Source organism: Phascolarctos cinereus, unplaced genomic scaffold (genome assembly GCF_003287225.1).
Source record: "Phascolarctos cinereus isolate Bilbo 61053 unplaced genomic scaffold, phaCin_HiC Scaffold_2;HRSCAF=192, whole genome shotgun sequence".
NCBI classification, from domain to species: Eukaryota; Metazoa; Chordata; class Mammalia; order Diprotodontia; family Phascolarctidae; genus Phascolarctos; species Phascolarctos cinereus.
In genome coordinates, this window is record NW_027555625.1 from 406,092,356 (window position 1) to 406,115,977 (window position 23,622).

Below are 23,622 nucleotides of genomic sequence, written 5' to 3' on the forward strand. Positions count from 1 at the left end.
GGGGACGGAAAGAACAAAAGAAACCATCATCAGCTGTTTAGAAACACACTCCAAGACACAGTGAGCCTGGAGCTCCCAGGGCATTTACTACACATGCTCTGCATTTTCAGGGGGTAGGAATGCTTCACCCCACTCTCACTCGCTGGCATTCTGACATACAAAATTTCCTTTCCTAGAGATTAACATTTAACTACTTTTTCACCTCATTGGAACAGAAGGCTTATTTCCCAGTTTATTTCTATATAAAAATTTATTGCTCAGTTTTCTTAGACACTGACAACCAGTGGCACAGTGAATAAAAGATAGGACCTGGAGTCAGAAAGATCTAAACTCTGAACTCTTGCCTCAGATACTAGCTGTGTGATCCTGGGCAAGTCTGCCTCATTTTCCTCATCTGTAAAATGTGAATAATCATAACAGCACCTACTTCAAAGGGTTTTTTGTGAGGATCAAATGGTTTAACATAAGTAACATTTGCAAACTTTAAAGCACTATATAAATGCTAGCTATTACTGCTTTTATTAGATTAATCAGATTGCTTTGCTTGTTCAGCACTTAGTAAATTGTTCAAAGGGTTCTTGCCAAAAAAAGATTCTCTTCCTTCTCCCTCACCTTCCCCTAATTATCACACTGCTGTGGCCATTGATGATTATCTGTCTGCTAGGGGAGGAACCATCAGTTCCTTTACTCTGAGTAAATAGTATTCAGTAGGATTTACTTGGAATCTACTTTGTTTTCTTTCCAAAAACTGCCAAGACACAAGAAGAGTCAGCTTCTCCTAGACCAGCACTTCTTAAACTGTGGGTCATGATTCCATATGGGGTTCCAAAAAATCTGACAACAGTAAAAAATTTCTAAACATGCAATGACCAAAAATTAATTCAAAATCAAATGCGTAATGAGCCTGAGGTGTTTCTGCAAGTGCTTGCCCATCGCGCTTCACCCCAGCCTTGGTTCTGAACACAAAGCATGCATGCTTTGTACTGTGCATGCCCTCAGTCCTGAGTGGAATAAGTTTAAGAAGTCTTCCTCTAGACTGTCCTCTAGAAATCTGCTTCACAGGCTGAGGTGGGGTGCCCTGATCTGTACGGATCCATTTATCTCCAAAGCTGGGATATTCATTCCCCCAGCTGGTCTGCAGAGTTCTTAAAATTGAGGCTATACTTCACCAAGTTTTTCCAAAGCGCTTTATTCAGTGTTGCATTTTCTGTCAATCTACATTTTTATTTAAGTTTAACAAAACATCTAAAATACTCTCTATTCTTTCCAATCCTCATTTTGGCATTTTAAATGTATTAAATATCAATAGCAGTTAATGTGTATTTTAGGCCTTAGGATCCAAGTTGACTAACTCCAAGGTGAATTAGGGAGGTAGTGGTTTCCATTGGAAAATGTATCAGTAAGAAGTCAGAATACTTGGGCCCCAAGGCTCAGCCACTATCTAGGGAGCACACTTTCAATGGAATACATACATATGTATGTATTTTTTTTTCAAAGGATTTAAAAATTATCTATTCCAAGGGTTCTTCCTCTGGGTTGCATGAATAGATTGTGGAGGATACATGAACTCCAATGGGGAAAAACAATTGTATCTCTATTTTTCACTAGTGTTTTCACTCACTGCATTTAGCATTTTCTTTCATTATAAATTTAAAGCAAAAACATATGAGAAGAGGTCTGTAGGCTTCACCTAATGGCCAAAAAGTCATTGATCTCATTGAATTCTCTCATGTTAATCATAGTCATCTAGTCATAGATTTAAAGCTTCAAGGGACCTTAGAAGTCACCTCATCCAACTCCCTCATTTTCAAAATGAGAAAATCAAAGGCCAGATGAATGAGAGGATTTGTACAAAGTCACACAGTTACTAAGGGGCAGAAGTGAAATATGAACCTAGTCTTCTCCCTCCAAGGCCATTGCTCTTTCCATTGGACTATGTTGAACCAACTCATTTTATAGATGAGGAAATTGAGATCCAGAGAAGAGAAGGGGTCTTAAAGCCCCATGTCCTATTACTAAGTACTGGCAGAATTAGGATCTGAAGGACCTTGAGGAAAAGCACTGACAAACACCTCTTAGAGCATATCTGGTGACAATCTTGGACCCTTGGTGCAATGATAAAAGAACCAGACTTGTACTCAGGAAAGACTTAAGAATGAACCCAACTTTACAATCTGTGTGACCATGGACAAGTTACTTACTTTCTCAGAACTACAGCTTCCTCATCTGTGAAATGGGAATAATGATACCTATTGTATTTGTCAAGTGTCATAAGGGTAAAGTGAGAAAGAAACTTGTATGCAAAGTGCCTTGCCAACCTTAAGATGACATGTTATTATTGTTATTGTTATTATTATCATTATTATTGACTTCAACAAACATTATCCTCTAGTCCCTAAGGAAGAGTATCACAATGGGCAATAGAATAGTGTCCATATTTTCCTTTCCTAACATATTAATTTATCAGTGCCAACCAACTGAAAACTCTCATAATGAAACAAATACAAAAATTAGACCAGTAGAATGAGACCTTCTTTGTCTTTATATGCCATTATACTTAATTCAGTACCCTGCACATCTTGGGAGGTGGCAGGGGAAGTGATGCAGACCTGTGATTTCCCTTGTGTGGTGAAATCCCAGTGTGGAAATTCTCTACTCTGAAACAAATCAGAGATTGCCTGGGAGACTGAGATGTTGAGTGACCTGCCTACAGTCACATAGCTAGTTTATGTCAGGGACAAGACTTGAAGCCACGGCTTCTTGATTTGAAGGCCTGCCCTACTTCAAAAGATTGCCTCTCACCCTCTACCACTTAATGCTCGTTTGTAGAATTGACCTGAATAAAGTTGATGCAATAGAGATGGCCTATATCAGGTAAGGGTCCCCACGTAGAATTTTAGATCCTTGTCTTTCTCTCCCAGAAGAAGACAGGAAGGAAATGGAGATTCATCTCAGCCCTTCCCAACTAGCTGAGTGACAACCTCAGGAAAACATGTCACTCCTCTGGACCTCCGTTCCTATGTCTAAAAAATGAAGCGGTCTTAGGATGAAAGCCAGAAAGGATTCATTTTATGGACGAGATAACTGAGGCCGAGACAGGTGAATTCACTTGTCCATGGTCATGGAGGTTGAAAGAAAATAGAGAAACTAAATTTACTACCCAGATATTTTGACACCAAATCCTGCATTCTTTCCATTGCATTATGTCAATTTCAGTTCTAGCTCTCACATTTTGTGATCTAAAAATAATGATAATCTTTATTTTACTAGAAAAGCCATGATGGTACAAATTTCTGCTAAATCTCTAAAGTAGTAGTCTTCAGGCTTTTTAAAATCATGTATTTTGGGGCAGCTAGGTGGTGCAATCGATAGAGCTCTTGGAGGTCAAGCCAAGGTCCTTCAGGGTCTATTGGGGGCAGCTAGGTGTCAAAGTAGATAGAATACAGCAGGAACCATCTTTTGCCTATTTTTGTATCCCCAGCACTTATAGCCGGTGCTTTGAGAGAGCTGGTTTGTACAGTGGATAAGAATGCCAGGCCTGGAATCAGGAAGACCTGAATTCAAATCCAGCCTCAGATACTTACTAGCTATGTGACCTTGGACAAGTGACTTAACCTCTGTTTGCCTCAGTTTCCTCACCTGCAAAATGGGGATAATAACCCAGGTTGCTGTGAGGATCAAATGAGATTTGTGAAGCACTCAGCACTGTCTGACACATAGCAGGTGCAATACATTAGCTATTATTATTATTATTATTCCAAGGCTCTCACTTTGGCCACCATTGATCTAGCTCTCTACTACATGTAGATGCTTTTCTGTGCAAACCTTTTCTGGCAAGAGGTTTACAAATACCTCATCACAGAAAGCAGGCCTACAAGTGAGGAAGACCTTAGTTCAAGCCCCGCCTTGGGCACGCCCTCATTTGTGTGACCTTGGCTTCCCTAAGTGCTCAGTGCTCTAGGCAGCTCTGCTGGGCCTTCGGTTGCAAAGCTGGCGATGAGCAGTTTACCTCTACCAGTGAAATCACAGGTGTAGTCATTCATTATCCCTTGGTCTTTAAATAGCAGATGCTCACGTATTGATTAAAAAAAAAACCCTCGTACTTTGGTCCTCACGTCATCCTCTTCTATCTCTTTCTTCTTCATAGGGGAGCCTGTTCAAATAGCATTGACACTCGACATTGCCAGTATTTCTAGCATTTCAGAAAGTAACATGGTGAGTGCCTTTCTTTCTCCCCTATACCACAACAGATTGACTTTTTTTCATGGCTCACAGGGACATGATCTCCAGTAATACAAAAAAGATTTAAACATCAATACCTAAACTCAGTTTAAGCCAGAGGCTTTATCAAGGGACCCAGGATAGTCAAAGATACATTACAAAGCAGATTTTGAGAATGGTAGGGGAAAGAAGGCAAAGCTTCAAAGACCCAAAACATAAAAACTTAGTATTTTAAGAGAGAGAAATTTGGAGGGGAGGGGAAAATACATTGGGGAATACTTGACATCGTATAACCCCTGAGAGTGGGGAAAATTAGGTAAAGATTTACAACGAATATCTTTCAATAGTTGTGTAATTGAGGATAAATAGCTAAAAAAAAAAACTAGATGAAATTAGTTCATTTAGTGGTATAGTAGAAAAAGTGATAGACTTGAATCAGGAGAATGGAGTGCAAATATTAACCTTGGGCAAAATAGCGGTAATAGTGGCACTGCCTGCCACTACCTACATCACAGGGTTGTAGTGCGGAAAGCACCTCGTAAACCTTAATGTGCTATTTAAATGTGAGCTGGCGTCCTGGAGAAGGCCCAGGGTGCATCGTGGACTAACTATGAGCATCTCAAGCACCCAACCTATGGGCAAACTTAGTAAGTTGGTGTTTGTATTTAAAAAAGACACTGGAGCTAGACTAGAGAAATAAAAGTTCTATTCAAAGGACAAGTTGAAAGGCTTGAGTATTATGAAGAAAAAGGCCTTTGCTTACCTCTTCAAGTTACTACCCCAAATAACTAAGGTCAGTTTGTCCTCTTGTTGACACTGGCTGCCACAGCCAGGGCTCTGGAACAACTTTATTGATAAATGTCTCTCTCTCGTTCTTTCCCTTGATCTCAACTTTGGGGCAACGTGTAAGAAGTTGAGGTTTTTCTCTAAGTTTCCTAGCCAGGTTCCTTTCTTCTTTCTTCTTCTTCATACATCCTTTATTTTTAATTTGGGTATTTATAATAGACAAAATAACTTATTTGCTCAAAGTCATTCTTAAAACAATATTGCTGTTACTGTATACAGTGTTCTCTCGGTTCTGCTCACGTCACTCTTCACCGTTTTGTGCAAGTCTTTCCATGCCTGTCTAAGGTCATGCAGCTCGTCATTTCTTACAGCACAGTAGTATTCCATCACAACCCTACACCACAACTTGTACGGCCATTCCGCAGCTGATGCAGATCCCTACAGTTTCCAGTTCTTTGCCACCACAAAAAGAGCTGCTATAAACATCCCATTCACATTCAGAGTTATAATTACTATTTGTGAATTTCCCCCATCTTATGTTTACTCACTAATTTCTTTCTCAGTCTTTTCACCCTATCCCTGTTACCTTATCTTCTCCCCCACCCTCCCATTCCCCATCCTACCCACTCCTCCAAAAGTTCCCCTCCCCTCTCCCCCCACCCTTCCACATCTCAACCCAGACAATGATCTACCCACCTTCACCCTTAAAAAACCATCTCCTTAGGACTACACTGCGACCATCTACCTGAGGCAGCGATGGACCGACCAGCGGCTGGTGTTTGAAGGCAACAAGAGCTTTACTCTGGACGCTCGCCTTGTTGAGTTTCTCTGGGTGCCCGACACCTATATTGTGGAATCTAAAAAGTCTTTTCTACATGACGTCACTGTGGGGAACCGACTGATTCGATTATTCTCCAATGGCACTGTCTTGTATGCTCTCAGGTAAATCTGTCTGTAGGTAGAAACAGGCAGGTGACAATCAATGGATCAAGGGCCAGAGCAGGCTTAGATGTTTTCCCAGCAAATTTAAAAATGAATCAGTCTTACAGGACCCTATTTTTCTCTAAGGAGGCAGTCACTTTCCTTGCCAATTCTGTTCATGCCCTTATTCCCTACGGCAATTGAGTCCTCCCATGTAACTTAAGTTCACCAAAATATACAGATTTCTGTGGGCTTAGGGGAGGAATCCAGTCATCCCCTTTTGTATGATGGCTATTTGTCCTTTCCAAAGGCACCTTTGTATAGACATGTAATCAGATATCCACTGACCTAAGGCCAATGTTATCTACAGTTTGAAACTACTAGCACTGAAAGAGATCAGAGCCATTTTACAGATGAGGAAACTGAGGCTCAGAGAAATTAAGCAGCAATCTCAGGGTTATACAATTCTTTTAATAGTGAAGGCAGGACTAGAACCAAGGTATACTGACTCTCAGTCTAGATATTATGGAAAAGTAAGACAGAAAACAGACCCTTCTTGCCTCTGAGTTCAAGTTCTAGAAAGGAGACATTAAAGCTGGAATTTCATAGGAAGTATCAGTCTAACGTGGTGCAGAGAACCAAGAACCCTCCATTTCCTTCTTTCCAGTAGAAATAGGGGAAAAAAGAGAGGAGGTAAGAATTTGTAACATTCCACTGAGTTCCACCCCTCTATAGAAACTAAAACAGGTGAAATGATATAAACAATAATAATTGTGAGCCTTGGGCCTTACAACCCAAGATGGCTAACTCACTTTGGAGTCACTTTTAGTGAGGCAACATGGTCCAGTGGAAGAAGCATGGTTTGGGACGTAGTTAATTTGGGCTCTTGTCCTAACTCTGCTGCCAACCAGCTCTGTGACCTTAAACAATTCCTTTAACCTCTCTGGGGACAACTAGGTGGCACAGTGGATATAGAGCCAGGTCTGGAATCAGGAAGACTCATCTTCCTGAGTTCAAATCTGGCCTCAGAAACCTACTAGCTGTGTCACCCAGGGCTAGAAGGAAGTGGCAAACTACTCCAGTATCTCTGCCAAGAAAACCCCAAATGGTGTCACGTGGAGTCAGGCATGACCAAAAAAACAACTGAACTAACCTCTCTGAGCCTCATTTTCCTCTTCTGTCAAATAGAGGCAATAATAATTTTCCTTACTGCCACAGCTGATGGAGAAATGCCTTGAAAAACTTTAAACCATTATACAAATGGAAGATATTAGTAAATGCTTTGCTTCTAAATTAGAAGCACTGCAATTTCCCCTATTGGGACTTGTTTCTCTTGACACTCCTTTAACAGTATCTAAGCTTCAAGCAGAGGCATTGAAATGTCATTTGTCACCCCAGGCCTAGTGGTGCTTTCAATGCAGGGTCCAAACCACATGTTCACTTCAAGAAGCAAGCAAAAAGTCCTCAGGGCCTCACTACTGGAAGAGAAAACATTCTTTATAAGGCATCCTCTTAGGACATGCTTTCTGAAGCTCGGGCTCTTTCTTTCCCCCAGAATTACTACTACTGTTGCATGTAACATGGACCTATCTAAATATCCCATGGACACACAGACGTGCAAGTTACAGCTGGAGAGCTGTGAGTATAATATCCTGTGTGCCCTTGAGATTGTTTTCATAGCTGACTTTAAATCTGTTTAATAGCAGAAAAAGAACATCAGCTCTATATGGTGTCTGCTCTTGATATTAATCCAGGATGACGAGAGCTCCTTTGACTGCTCTCACCAAGAGATTTGGGTAAGTGCCACAAAAGAAACAACAGTCTTTGACTGTTAGACCTTCTTTGGAGCACAGTCATGGGTTGGTACTAAGTTTTTCAGTCCTCACAGGCAAAGGAAATGTTTTTAATGCAGTTCCTTTCCTGTGACAGACCACTAGCAATCTTTACTTCTTTACCTGTTTGTAGAACCATGGTACTTTTAAAATAGGAAACTGAAGGAGACAGGGTGTGATCGAAAGCCCCAATCAACAATTTTCCCACATAGTATCTCTATCAGCTAGAGAGAAGGAAAGAAATAAAATGAGAAAAGTGGGTGAGATTCAAAGAGGGTGAAATGAATTAGAATGGAGTGAGAATAAAACAGAGTTCTGGGAGGGGACCAAACATGATGATAATGGCTAACATTTATATAGCATACACTATGTGCTGGGTACCATGCTAATGCTTTACAATTATCATCTCATTTGTCCTCACAACAACCCTGAAAGGTGGCTGCTACTATTATCCTCATTTTATAGATGAGACAACTGAGGCAAACAAAGTTAAGTGACTGGCCTAGGGTCACACACCTAGTAAGTGTCTGAGGCTGTATTTGAACACAGGTCTTCCTGACTCCAGGCCCAGCATACCATCTACTGCCCCACTTAACTGCCTCTAACAACTGATAATAATAATAATATATTTATAAAGCACTTTGCAAACTTTAAAGCTTTATGTAAAGGCTAGCTATAATTATCATCATGGGGAGGAAGAGGAGCTATAAAGGCTTCTACAGTGGTGTGCTAGTAAATATTTAACAACCAGCTCTCCAAAAGATATTTTGGGAGATAGTATAATAGTTGCCTATGTCTAGGGTACTGAACATCCACAACTTTACTTATAAATCCATACATTTGTTTGACCATTCTTATGACTTTACCTATTCCTTCAGTGTAGTATAGTGGAAAGAATATTAGGATTTATGAAGAACTATGTTCAAATTCTACCACTTCAGAGATGCATGACCTTGTACAAGCCAGTTATGTCATTGTTAAATACAGACAATATCTGAAGTATCAAACTTCCATGGTTGTGAAGATCAGATTAGATAATATATGACAATGCTTTAAACATCTTAAAGCCCAACATAAATATTAGCTATTATTATTATATTTTCCCATTTATGGTCTCTCAGTTGCCATAAGTTTACATTTCCGTGGATGACAGAATTTCCTTTCATTTGTTTTCCTTTTTAATTAAATTTTATTTTTTTAGCTAAGAAAAATCTGTTTTCTTTCCCTCCCAACTCCCACTTGCCCAATGACAAATAAAAGAAAGAAAAACCCTTATAACAAATATAGACAAATCCCCACACTGTCTGTGTCTAAAAAATATTTGTTACATTTTGTACCTAGAAAAGTATTTTTCTCATTTTATGTCTGGAGTCTTATCACCTGTCTGTCAGGAAGTGGGCAGCATGCCACATCACTAGTCCTCTTATATCATGGTTGATTATTGCATTGATAAAGAATTCTTAATTCTTTTGAAATTCTTTGGTTTGGTTTTTTTTCCAGTGTCATTGTGATGACATAAGTTATTCTCCTGGTCCTGCTGACTTCACTTTGTATCAGTTCATATAAATCTTTCCAGTTTTTTTTGAAACTGATCCTTTCATCATTTCTTATGGTACAACAGCATTCCCCTACAATTATATGCCATAATTTGTTCAGCCATTCCACATTTGATGGGGAATTCTTCAAACATCTTGGGGGTGGCTCAGTCTAAGGTCTAACACAATTTTAGTGCACCTAAAGTGGTCTGATAACAGGGTGAAATCTAATCATTACCTTCCTGGTCTGAGCCTTGTAAGCTCTTGACCTCAGTTTGGGTCTGGGTGATACTATCATAAACTTGCCTGATGGGACTTTTGGTAAACTGTCAGCTAGCTAAAAGGCTCTGTGTGTTCGCAGAAATGCCAGCTCACTCCTTGGTCTTAGTCTCCTGCCTTAGCTAATTCGCTGCAGGCCTCAGACTAGAATGTGGGTGGAATCCAAGACTATCCTGGGCTTAGAGTGATCCAGCTGCTGCTCACTTCTGTTCCTACTCCTCTCTTGGAATTGAGCCTGGGCTTGCTACTGCTCTTGCCCCAGTCCTCAGCTGTTTTTGCCATCCCTAGACTCAGTTCCCCTCCTTGGCCAACAACGGGTCTATGACTTAGTTCTAGGGTCAAAGTGACAGAGTTGCCAGTAGGTTCACCTGTTCCTACTTCTTACAAAGCTGCCCGGGCCAGTCTCTGCTGTATCAACAATTGCTCTTGACTGTAGTACACAGCCTCAGGACCCAGTACCCGCCCCTGGGTAGGAAGGATCCACATAGCACACTCCTGGCCAGACTCACCTCAGGTGCCTCCTGACTTCTATTCATCTCCCTAGGCTGAGGTAGCCTGGAAAAATGACATACCTTTTGGATTAACCCACTCCTTAGATTTCACAGCTTAGTCTGACACTCTTTTAGATCTTTGTTGGAGTAATTGTGAGGATAACTGGGCTGTACTGATTTTTCCTGCTCCACCTTTACTCCTCCAGTTTCCCACCCTCCTCTCTACAGTAAGATTTGGTGAACACTTTAATTCAATAACCATTTGTTAGCATCTGCTACATGTAAATTACCATTCAATGCTGCATCCTGATATGGAGGTGCCCCTGGAGTTGACAAAGGATGTGCAAGTAAAAACCTCAGAAGGTCTTACCAAGCTAGAAATGACTATGGATGGTGTGTCTGATCCAAGGATCCAGTATAGCTAAGTTCTTGGAGGTTTAACCCAAAAAGACTGGCTACTCAGTCCTCAGGATTTTTCTGGCCCTATGAACTCATGAAAATGGCTACTAAGGCATATCAGGGGTATTTTATGGAGAAAGTGCCCCAACAGATGAAATCACAGCTTTTTAAGCATTTAAATAAGTGAAAAATACTACACTAGGTACTGGGGGAGATAAAAAGATAATCGAGATATGGTCTCTGCTTTCTGGAATCTGATAGATTCACTCACTCATTCATTCAATAAATATTAAGTACCTGATATGTTCAAAGCAATGTGCTACACTTAGAAAGATACAAAGATTAGATAACCCATGGTCCCTGCCTTTAAGGAGCTTACAAGTAATTACTGTACAACATTACATGATAAATGAACTAGGGAATTATAAAACAATGTGCTTTGTGAGATACAAGAGAAAAGTCAGGGTATTGCAGGCATTGGGAAGAATGTAAGCAAAGATATGAAGGCAGAAGTCAGCCATGGTACATTTAGGAAACAGGCATGGAGAGCAAGTAGAAGGAAGTGGTAAAAGTTAAGAGTGAAGCTCAGGCCTTTCTGTCTACAGGTTGGCCCTTTTGGACAAAACTCCACCAGTACTTCCTAGAATTTCATACATTGTTGAACGAAAATTCTTGGTTCTTGAACTCTTTTACTGGAGTTTCCAGATCATTATTGGGGTCCTTATCTTTACTGGGGTCCCTGTCTTTGTCTCCATTCCATTTTCAACCAAATTTTTTAAAAGTTTCTGCTCTGAGACTTGTCAGGATGCTTGCTTACATTAGTTTTAACAAGAGTCAATCACTCTTACCGTGATTTTTTTTCCCAATCTTCCTAGGTGAGTTAAACTAGATTACCTCATTCTCAAGGCAATCACAGACACAGCTAGACACAGCTGTTAACATGGGACAATAGATAGTCCTATGCTTACCATTCCCACACCCTTTAAAATGTTGCATATTTGCCCTAGGCCTTCATCTTTGTTGACCACAATATCCAATCCTGTTTAGTTTATTCTCATTCCAAATTTACTCCATTTCTTTGGTCATTTGAGTTTCCTTTCTCTAAGATTTTTCTCAGTTGAACTATGCTGATATGCAGCAACTAAAATTGTACGTAGTATTTCAAGTGTGGACATAGCACAAGTGTAACATTAGGAATTCTGTTTTATTTCTAAAGTCTTTCTATTGTAGGAGTCACTATAAATGTTAGTTTTCATCTTTATGGCTTCCTTTTGCCTGGGTGATTTTCTCCATCTCTACATTTGTATTCCTGTGTGCCCTTGGAAAAGTTTTATGAATTAGATTGTGTTGCAAGCTGCCAGAGGTCTTAGGTACGATGTACATACACCAAAGGAATAAGCTACGATGACATCAAAAAGTTGGTAACGTCTTTGTCCCTAAGATGTTTTCTCAGGTATGCCTGGTAATCTATAGTGAATCCAAGAAACTTTTCCAGCTTCATAACTGCTAACCCTGAGTAGATCATCATAAGTATTGTTTGGCTTATTTTTCTCTAAATTAATTCATTACCTCATACATCAGCCAATCAGTAAACATTTATTAAGAACCTATTAGGTGCCAGGCACTGTCCTACGTGCTAGAAGCCCAATGATGAAACTTACTTGCCAATCTGCTGTCCACTCATGCAGTTGTTGAGGCCTTTCAACACTTTATTCCATCATGTGGACATAAGTACCCTGGAGAGTCATTGTCATTTTGCGAAGTTGGAATTTCACTCTTAGTGGCTTTATTATCTCTTGAAATAGTCACTAGACATGAGCATGTGGTGGATTTCTACATTTCTAAGAATGCTTGCCATACTTAAAGTTCTGCTACACATAATTCTAATGAAACTGCATTTAAATGGACACTGTGATATTCTCATGATGAACACCAGAGATTGTATATGAAAAGAATTAACCTCAATCTTTCATTTAGCATAAACATCCCTAAGCAACCACAGTGGAAGTTACCACTGAACTGCAGAAACTTCGGAGAGTGGCATTTGTGATTGGCGTCGAGGGGCAGCCGCTCAACAGAGATAATTTCTCAGGGTATCAGATACGGCACATGTAAGAGATGAAAAATTAGTCAAACACTGGAGGCCACTGAGTATTCTTTATGTAAGGGCACAAATGGGCAAACGTTCGAGTAACAGAATCATTATGAAGCAGCCATCATTTTTCAAAGGTAGACATTTAATTAAAGACTCAGACAGACAGATTAATTATCCTGTTTATTAAATTAATGCAATAGCCTTCTTGATGCAGTGCAGCTGTTTGGTGGCTAAGCCAAACTTCAGGTTATCAAAAAGATAACTCATTTTTTCCCCACATGGAAAAAGTAATTGCCCTTGATGTGTTCTACTTCAGCTTGTCTCAAATCCCTGAGGCTGGATTCTTAATACAAACTCCATGGCCTGCCTGCTTAAATACTACCTGTGCCTCCCCAATGTGGGAAAGAACTACTCACTAAATGTTCAACAGCAGGCAGCTGGTTAATGAGAAGTTTGCCAAGAAGATTTTTTTTTAAAAATCTATCCATCGGGAAACATTTTTACCACCCCACAAATATCCCCCTGAGCCTTTCAACATCTCATAGTGTCATCACATGGGTTTATTTGATGGTTTTGACCATCTGCAGGGCAAAAAAGTTTAATTCCAGAGTAGGGTTTAAGTCTTCTGTTTTACTTATATTCTGACTTTCTTCCTTGGTTTCTTTGAGACCCTTTGGCCACTTATATCACTAGATGACAATGTACCAGGGATGCTGTAAAGAAAAGTACAAATGGAACTTGTATCAGGAAATTCTCGGAGATTGAGCAAGTTGATTTTTATTCCCTCTGCTGGAAAGACACTTCAATTTTCCTTGCAAGGTATCTCCCACAGCCAATGCATATAAATTAGAATCTGTCAGCCTTTAACAATGGATCTATAATTTTGTGAGAGTAGAATGGTTTTTAGCTGGAATAATGACGTATGTTGTACAGGCATCAAAAGCAGTCAGAGGACTTGCTTGCATGTAGGCTCATGAGTGGGTTATGACCCACTCATTTGGGTAGTGACCCATCATCAGAGAGTCAGAATGTGAGAGTCCTAAAGGAATAGTGCCTAACATCATAGCATGAATATAGTAGAAGCATAATAAATATTTGTTAAATAAACAAAAAGGAGGGAGCATGCCCTGTGTGGTGTTTCAGGGTTGACAACCTCTGGAGCAAATGTCAAAAGGGGCAAGTGTGATTATTTTTTTTTAAGCATAGGCAATGGGGTTAAGTGACTTGCCCAGGGTCACACAGCTAGTAAGTGTTATGTGTCTGAGGCTGGATTTGAACTCAGGTCCTCCTGAATCCAGGGCCAGTGCTCTATACACTGTGCCAGCTAGCTGCCCCAAGTGTGATTATTTTTGAGTGGCACAGTCAGGACTGCCCTTTGGAGTGTTCTCTGTGTATATCCCCAAATGACATCCTACCACGGTCTTAGTGAAGATGCCTTATACCTCAACAGCTTTTATCGATATTGGGAGTTGGGTTGGTGGAATTTATAGATAGCTGCCACCCTTATTCCTAACTGAAATGTCCTCCTCTTCTTCCAGATTGTCTTTCACTTCTGTGTCTATGCATTCTCAATTAACTGTCCTCTCTCTTGTTATTTTGGTGAGATTTGCCACCATGGTTTCAATTCTTTCTATTCTACTGATTATTTCTGCTATGTAAGCCATAAATGATTACTATTTTTCTCTCTTGAAACATTTGGGAACATCCTGCTATTGTTCTAAGCTGCCTTGGGAAGCCATAGGATCTTCTGCCTCATCAGGTATTGATTCATTTTCACTCGCCCTGAAATATTTGTTCAGAAATATTTGGACTGGTTTAGATGATCTGGAGACCATATTATTCCTTTCTTTTAATAATATCTTCTCTGTTTATTAATCTGTTTGAGGTCTTGGAGTTTTCTTTCTCTCCAAATCTTTGGTAATTTCAATCCTTTTGTCCTTATACCCCCATCATCATTTTCTGTCTCCTTCCCCTTTGATGTCAGTTTCCACAGGGACTAGACCTGAAAGCTGTCTCAGCTTTCTCCCATGCTGGGGAGTAACCCACTTTTCAGCCTCTACATCACAAGACTTCTGGGGGGTTAGAATTGACCTCATCTAGATGCCAGATCTTTTTCCTTCACACCTGCCAAAGTCTTCTACATACACTGGTTTTCTGCTCCAGTTCTTGATCTTCATTCTCTGGTTGAACATAATCACAGCACAGCATGCTGCTACCCAGCAGTCCCAGGCAGAACATACTTCCCACTTTCTTTTTTTTTTAGGCAATTAGGGTTTAGTGACTTGCCCAAGGTCACCCAACTAGTATGTGTCAAGTGTTTGGTCTGAGGCTGGATTTGAACCCAGGTCCTCCTAACTTCAGGACCGGCGCTCTATCCACCGTGCCACCTAGCTGCCCCCCATACTTCCCACTTTCCACAGCAGAGGGTGAGGGAATAGGGAGAGTTCTACTGCAAGCTCATACGTTTGCTTATGTAGCCTTGCCATAGCAGGGTGACCATTAGGGGAGCGAATGATGAATGAGTCTATCATGGATTAAGGATCAGGCCTATCTGTTGTTAGTTCATTGGATTATTACCTTGATAAAGTTCTTGATATCATAGACAATGGGAACAATTGAAATGGTTTTATCTCTTGCCCATAATTCCTATTTAGGAAAAGTATGAAAGGTTGCAAGAATCAGGGAAAATGTCTGGTCCTCCATGTTGCTGGTTACATGACCTAGAAACCCTTACCCCAGACTTTCAAAGGAAAACCATGACTATACTTCTTCCTTCTAAAAATTAAAAAAAAAAATCCATAGCAAATAAATATATGAATAGCTACATGTCACCTCTCAAAGGAACCACATAGGTCTATATAGTGATAAGCACATTGTGGGTCTTCAACTGACGTTAAATAGTCAAAGAGAAAGGTTTTCCAAAAATATCACTTCGTTTTTAACTCAGCACAGGAATTTCACTCCAAAAATGGTTCAAGGATTATCAAGGAAGAATCCTTGTGCTTATTTTGTTTTATTCCACCAAGGTACACTTTTGAGGACCAGCCCCACATTACTCCTCTTCCATATAAGTTAATTCATTCTCTGACCTGCTTAATCATAAATAGGATGTGACTTATATGACAGCACCCCACTGAAACTGATTCTTTTTTCCCAGGGGGTTATGATGGAAGCGATGTGGAGTTTTCATGGTTGAGGGGCAATGACTCTGTCCGAGGTCTTGAAAATTTACGACTGGCTCAGTATACTGTGCAGAGGTATTTCACCTTAGTCACTACATCCCAACAGGAAACAGGTAAATGAGGGAGATGAAATTCAATAAAAGGAGAGGTAACTGAAATGAGGAGGGATGGTGGAGGTAGGGTAGGATTACTGAATTTAGATGTATCTTCAATTCTCCTTTTTACTTTTTTCACTGCCCTTCTGGATAGAAAAGTCCTGAGAAAAAAGACAATTGGGCCTGTCCCTTTACATTTAAAACACTGAAGTGGAATAACTCTGTAAGGAATAGAAGACATTTCTAGGCCAATTCCGAGGCAAAGTGACATTTATCCAAGTCATTTTCTAATAGTCAGTGAAACCCTGAGGCTCTCACATGCATAAAATTCACCTTGAAATCACTTTGTTGAAATGATATTTCTTCTATGTTTTACTGCGAGATTGGTTCTCTGCCACAACAAAAATTAATACTGCATTGATAAGTGAGGAAGGTATCAGAAATTCACAACATCAGCGGGGTTACTTTCACACTTGAAAAGGAAGAAATTGTTTGTTTCATAGTGTTTCAATAATTAGATACCGTATCAGTCTCAGGTTTGTCAGTAATCTTTCCTTAAATATACACATGATTTTTCAGGTATAAAATAGGAATGTAGCATTTTTTACCCTCAGTAGTTTATGGTAACATCAAAGATACTTACTACAATCAATGTTTATGAACTTCAAAAACATATATCACAATTACTTTCTTAGAATGGGAACTATAGTATATTGGACAAATAGCATTTTCCAGATCTGGGATCCATTCGTTTTTTGTAGCTTTTCAAGTTTCAATATAAGCCAAGGTTATTTCAGTTTTAAAAACCACAAATAATTATTGGCAGCTAATTTAATAAAGATTGGAATTATTAATTAAAGTCATAAAAGGTCCAGTATTTCATGTAAAGTTGTGGAGGTTAAATGTTCCTTAAGGTTCCCTTCTAAGTCAGGTGAAAGGACCAAACATCAAGAGGCAGTGTGGTATAATAGACAGAACGCTGGACTAGAAGTCAGTGGTTCTCATCCTAATTCTACCATTCTCTGTGTGACCAGAGGGTGAGTCCTGGCCTCGATTTCCTTCCTAATAACATAAGAAGGTCAATGCCCTCTGAGGCCACTTGATTCAATTGAGAGACTTTATTTCCCATAAAAGGAGCTTCTGCGTCTTCGCTGACTTTTCAGTTAATTTAGATACTTGATCCGAGTTAAAAGCTCAGATTTAACTTTTTGCAGAGCCTCTCGTCTGGCCACCACGCCACACCTTTCCTAGCTCTACCTACTTAGGCACGATGTACGCCAGTGCTTAGGCTAGACCCATCTACTACAATGTACAGGCAGATATCTTCCAGATAACTCTGTTATTCAGCATTCCTTTATTCAAAATTAACTAACTTTTGTGGTTAGAATGCAATAATTATTCAAGATAGTCATCAGGGTTAATATTAGTGCTTTTTGAATCACCAAAGAGGCAGGCCTAGAAGCAGCTAGGTGGTACAGTGGATGGAGAGCTAGTCTTGGAGTCGTGAAGACAAGAGTTCAAATCTAGTCTCAGACGTTTATTGTGTGACTCTGAACAAATCACTTCTGTCTACCTTAGTTTCCTTACTTGTAAAATGGGGATAATAGCACAGTTGTTGTGAGGACAGAATAAGGTAATATTTATAAAGCACCTTGTAAACCTTAAAGCCCTATGTAAATTCTAGCTATTATTGTCACAGTCAAAAATGTTGAATTATGGCAAGTATAATCTTTGTGCCAACTATATTTTGCTACACCATCTTCTTTTGGAAATTGGTTATTGATTATGCCATACATGATGAATCTCTATTAACCTATTTGGCTAGCCAAAACACTGGGTTTTTTCCAACTATGTCAAAGAATTTAATGAATGTGTTGCAAAATGCAATTTCATATATTGCAATCCTCCTAATATATGACTCACTCGATTTCTAAGTGAGCTGATATTATTTTATATCTCTTGTTTTCTGTACTCTAGGAAATTACACCCGACTGGTCTTGCAATTTGAACTTAGGAGAAATGTCCTGTACTTTATTTTGGAAACCTATGTTCCTTCTACTTTTTTAGTCATCTTATCCTGGGTTTCCTTCTGGATTTCCCTTGATTCAGTACCTGCAAGAACCTGCATTGGTAAGTTTCTACCATGGAAATGATGGTTCAAGAAGGATCTCTCAACTGACTAGTCAACACTAACATCGTCAATATCATTCCCATTATTATTACATTGGTCTCATGGGGTGGTTTCCTCGTAGGTTTAGATCATAGGATGGTATTGTATATTTGCAACAATGAAGCCCTAAATGTAGGGGAAAATATTAGATCTTCCATTTTTGGTATTTCATGTATTGAATGCTCCCTCTGCCCTCCAAGATAAAAACGTTAATTTTTTTTAAAATTAATTTTTTTTCAATTAAAGAAAATTCACCTTTTCTCCCTTTTATACTACCCCCCCACGCCCACATCAAGAAATAAAAACAAAACCCTTATAACAAACATGTATAGTCGAGCAAAACAAATTCCTACATTGGCCATGTGCCATCCTACCCCCCAAAAAATGTGTCTCAATATGAAATCTGAGTCCATTACTTCTCTGTGAGAAGGTGGGTAACATGTTTCAAAATAAAAATTTGTTTTTAAATAAGTGGCCTCTCCTTGTACAAAAGAAATCAATTGTAGACCTGTTTTACTTGTTACTGGATTTTTTCAGAAAGGAACTCAACTCTATTTATATGGAGAGAAAGAAAAAAATCTAAGTCTCTTTCAATGGTATGAGAATATTTTTCCACTTTCATTTCTCAGGAGTCACCACTGTATTATCAATGACAACACTGATGATTGGCTCCCGTACATCTCTGCCTAACACCAACTGCTTTATAAAGGCCATTGATGTATACCTTGGGATCTGCTTTAGCTTTGTTTTTGGGGCTCTGTTGGAATATGCAGTTGCCCATTATAGCTCCTTACAGAAGCTGGCAGCCAAAGACAAGGTAAGAATTGTGAGTTTAACAATCAGCCCCTGACAGGGATGTAAAAATATAAATGATCCCCAGATCTAGGCTTGCATTGGAAAAATATCGAAGTTGACTCCTCAGATTATATCCAGGTGGGGAAAATGGTGAACAAGAGTGGGCAAATAACTCATGTAGCTTACAGTCTAATGAGGTAGACAACACGCAAACAAATATATACAAAGCAAGCTATATACAGGATAAATAGGACATAATTAACAGAGGGGAGCCATTATCCATTAACAAAGAAGGAAGGACAATGATAGGGATTGAACCCAGAGGAAGCTCCAGGATGAGGAAACCACCTTTACTAATGCAAAATGGTACCTTCTTTTCAACTTAGAGTCTTAGAAATTTGCCTAGAGCACTGAGAGATTCAGTGACTTGCCCAGGGTCACACAGACAGTGTATGTCAGAGCAGGCACTTGAACCCACATCTTCATGGTTGGTATGCAAGCTTTAAATCCACTACACCATGCTGCCTAACAAAGAAGATGATTCTATATATGAAAGACCAAGAATACTGATTTGATCACTTTTACTACATCTGTTCAAGTTAAAAAAGGTATATAATGATTAAAATAAATTTCTGGGTTTGCATTTTGATGCTCACATCATGTGAACCTTGCAAATCCAGAGCTTTATTTTAATCTTAATAAATTGTTAATGAGATCAACAATTTGAAAGATGCTTTCTGCCCAATTGCCCGCCCCCCATCCTTGACCTTCCCTGCCATGTGGCCCAAGAAAGGTATTACTCATTACAGAGTTTTACTCAGGTCAGAAGTCAACCACATGGCCTGCTTCCTGATATTGTAGCCCTCTTAATTAATTACCTTATCTTCCTTAATGTAGGCAAACATCATTCCCCTTTTTTATGCCAACAGAGTAGAGATGAGTAATTGACTATGTAGCAAATAAGTCACGGCACCCTAAAATCTGAATTTCACAACAGATTTCTTAGCACTAGATGCCATTTTATTTATTAAACTTGTATATAAGCACTATGCCTCAACATTTATGACCTTTAAGTTCTTCCTTATTTAATTATCCACTTAATATTTTTTTGAGTCAAGTACTTATAAGTTAACTTCTTTCTCTATAAACTAGGGGAGTTCTAAAGAAGTAGAAGAAGTCAATATTACTAACATCATCAACAGCTCCATCTCCAGCTTCAAGAGAAAGATCAGCTTTGCCAGTATTGAAATCTCCAGCGATAACGTCAACTATAGTGACCTGACAATGAAAACCAGTGACAAGTTCAAGTTTGTTTTCAGGGATAAAATGGGTAGAATTGTTGATTACTTCACAATTCAAAACCCTAGTAATGTAGACCGTTACTCCAAACTATTATTTCCTTTGGTTTTCATGCTGGTCAATGTATTTTACTGGGCATATTACTTGTATTTTTGAGAACCAAATGCCTTGAAAATCTTTGTCATGAGTAATGATACAATTGGCATTTGAGTCCTAACATGCGCAATAGCTCTGTGGTGCTACAAGTAGCCAAGATATAACATTTGAGTAGTCATCCTTGAAAAGTGGCCCTTGTATGTACTCTAGTGTGCCATGCCCCTTCTGGTAGTATCTAATATCTTGTGATGATTACACCAACTTATTTCTCTCCTTTTCTTTTGAAGGGCATCTTCCCAGTGCCCTGAGACTCCACGCCACAGTTGTCTATGTGATGGATGTCAATAGGCTGCCTTCAACTCTTATATACCACTGGTGTTTAATAATAGTGGCTAACATTTATGTAGCACTTAACTATGAGGTGGGCACTGGGCTAAGCATCTGATAATATTATGTCATTTGATCCTCACAACAACCCTAGGAAGAAGATGCTATTATTATCCTCATTTTACAGATGAGGAAACTGAGGCAAAAGAAGTTAAATGACTTGCCCAGAGTCACAATGCTTGTAAGCATCTGAGGCCAAATTTGAACTCAGGTCTTCTTGACTCCAAGGCTCAATGCTTCATCCACTGTGCCGTCGAGCTTTGAAGTTTGCCAAGTGCTTCCCCCTTCCCCATATACACCACTTTTAAATAACCCAAGTGAGAAAGGTTTCTACATTGGAGAAACATATTATTTGCTAACATTCTAGAGTTCATTATTGTCTATATATAATATATTCTCAGAACTTCTGGAAAACAGTGTACTATACTTCGGAAGTTTATAGGCAGCCCTTCTCAGAATAACTGTGCCAAAACAAAGTTAAAATGATCTCTCTAAAGTACTTTCCACTAAGAAGAGTAAAACAAATTTGTCACGTTTTAATAGTTCTTTCCATTTGAACTTCACCTATTAGTGAAGAAAAATGTTTAAAACATTAAGATTCTCTTGAGTCTCTTTGTATTGGTATGGTAACAGTGAATCCTCCAAATTGGAATGACATTTGGGTCCATATTTCAAGAGCATCTTATCATCCATGGACCTTATCATTTCTCAAAAGGAAAATATAGCACACATATCTCACCCCCAAAACAAAGCAACTATCTTCTCCCCAATATCTATGGTAAATATGGAAATAGTTCATATATTCCAGAAATCTCAAGAAACATTTTTGTAAGAGATACAGTGTAAATTTCTAACTACCTTTATTTACATATTGATAAGTGAAAGGAGTACCAATGTAACAAACGGCATCTTCTACTCAATAAGTTGTCTCCTTAAACACAATACTTTCCCCCAGTCGAAAAAGAACAGAGAATTTGGAATCAGAAAGCCTATGAATTATATTTAGTTTTTAAGTTTTATTATAGTCACTTTACTATAGTCACTTTCCAAAATATATATCCTCCCTTCATGGTACTCTTTTAATAAAGAAAAAGTTAACCAAATCCAATCAGCAAAAAAAAATCACATTTGACAGTATATACAACAGTCCACATCCAAAGTTCCCTACCACTCTACCTCAAGGAGAAAAGTATATTTCATCACCTATTTTCCAGAAGCAGGAATTGTCATTGCAATTAATCTGAGTTCATTGGCCTTTGGGGATTGTTTTCATTTACGTGATTGAGGTCACTGTATATTTCTTCTCCCAGTTTTATTACTTTGCTCTACATCAGTTCATATAAGTCTTTCCATGTTTCTCTGGAATTCTTTCTATTTGTTGTTTCTTATAGTGTTATGATACTTTAAAACATTTTTATACAACTATTTGTATACAACTATCTGCCATTTCCCAATTAATGGGTACCCATTTTGTTTCCAGTTTTTGCTAACAGAAAAAAATTCTATTACAATTTTTTTGTATATATTGTAACTTTCTGGTGTGTTTGTTTTTCTGAGTCCTTGGGATATATGCACTTTGGTTGGGTCACTGAGTGAAAGGGTATGAAAAACTGCAGTGACTTTTTAAAAATTTAATTTAAAATTGTTTTCCAGAATCAAACCAATCATAGGACCTGTATTTGAATCCTGGCTCTGTTACTTACTACCTGTGTAATCTTGAGTAAGTTACCTAATTCCTCTAGGCCTTTATTTCCTTACCTGAAAAAAAAAATGAAAGAGGGAAGAATTGGATTAAATGGTCTCTAAAGTCCCATCCAGCTAAGTGCTCTTGTCCTTTGAGCCATCCAAAAGGAGGCTGTTACCAGAATTCAAATGCCTAGAAATGTTGGTGCTGTGTTACTCATGTAGAGGGTATGTTCAGGACATTGATAAAGTATTTTTATTTATCCTTTTATTGTCTCCTTAATGAGGTGTTCAATACCCTTGAGAAACTTAGGTGAAGCTTTGACCCTTGGTACTGCTCTTGCCCCTTTAACACTGTATGAGGATGATTGATTCACAGAAAGAACTACAGCTGAGTACTGGAGGCTTGGTTCAAGAACCCCTCTGATGGGTGCAAGAATTCCACTATTGCATCCCTACTGTTTCTGGCTTGCATTCCTATAACTTCTAGCTTGTTCCAGGTACTCCGTGACACTCTCTACTGCCTGGATCCACTACCACTCTGGGGCCTCATGTTTACCTGGTAGGGCCTTGTAGAGGTATAAATTTTCCCTTCTGTAAACCAAGTCTAGGGGTCTGTGTGTAGCTCTTTCTCGTCTCACTTTTGCTCTGTTTCCCTTTTAAGGCAAAGTCCATGGGTGTAACTCAGGTGCATGAGCAATGAGATAAATCAGTCGTAATCATCCATCCATGTTGGAATATTAAAGGGGAAAGGGAAGGATCCAGGGAGAGTACCCTGGAGAGGGCTTTTCCTGGGCACATCCCTTACATTCAAATATCTGTGGAAGTTATGATGTATTTGCTTCTTCTACCTGGTTTGTTTGATATGGTCTATCATTTTATGTATAATAGAAAATGTTAATTAAGATAATTTCTTGCCACAAGAGGCATACTCTACTATTACAGCACCTTCCATTCTGTCTAAATTAGAATAGCCAGGTCAAGGCAGTCTCGTTGTACTGTAAGGAAGAAAATATATCAGGTTAGAAGGCCTTTGAGTTCAGCCTAGTCTTCTTAAAGAATCTTCCCTTAACCTCCCTGCTTTTCTTTTTTAAAATTAATACATGCTATTATTCTTCCTTCCAGAAACAAACAAGGCATCAATTGAGATCACTTGTGTTCTTCCAAAATCATCTGCACCAACAGGGATATACATTCATTTTTAGCTAATACTTCCTATAATTACATTTCTATGGATTTAATTGCCAACAAGTTTTTATAATACTAAAAAACAAATGGAAGGATTAAGAAGATAGAATGTGGTTGTACAGTCCAATTCTGTTTATAATAAGAAAAACTCAAGTAGAATGGTACTAC

At 38.9% G+C, this 23,622-nt stretch overlaps 1 protein-coding gene across 2 annotated transcripts in view; it reads left to right on the plus strand.

Moving 5' to 3' along the window:
• GABRP (gamma-aminobutyric acid type A receptor subunit pi) overlaps window positions 1–22,535 on the plus strand; it is a 44,414-nt gene extending 21,879 nt beyond the window's left edge. For both annotated transcript variants that reach the window (XM_020992298.2, XM_020992299.2), the window contains exons 4-10: window positions 4,148–4,215; window positions 5,732–5,949; window positions 7,484–7,566; window positions 15,717–15,854; window positions 17,814–17,966; window positions 18,636–18,823; window positions 19,954–22,535. In XM_020992298.2, coding sequence (XP_020847957.1) covers window positions 4,148–4,215; window positions 5,732–5,949; window positions 7,484–7,566; window positions 15,717–15,854; window positions 17,814–17,966; window positions 18,636–18,823; window positions 19,954–20,256 — 1,151 coding nt within the window. In that variant the 3' untranslated portion in view covers window positions 20,257–22,535. The remainder of the gene's footprint in view (window positions 1–4,147; window positions 4,216–5,731; window positions 5,950–7,483; window positions 7,567–15,716; window positions 15,855–17,813; window positions 17,967–18,635; window positions 18,824–19,953) is intronic.
• Window positions 22,536–23,622: the final 1,087 nt, after the last annotated feature.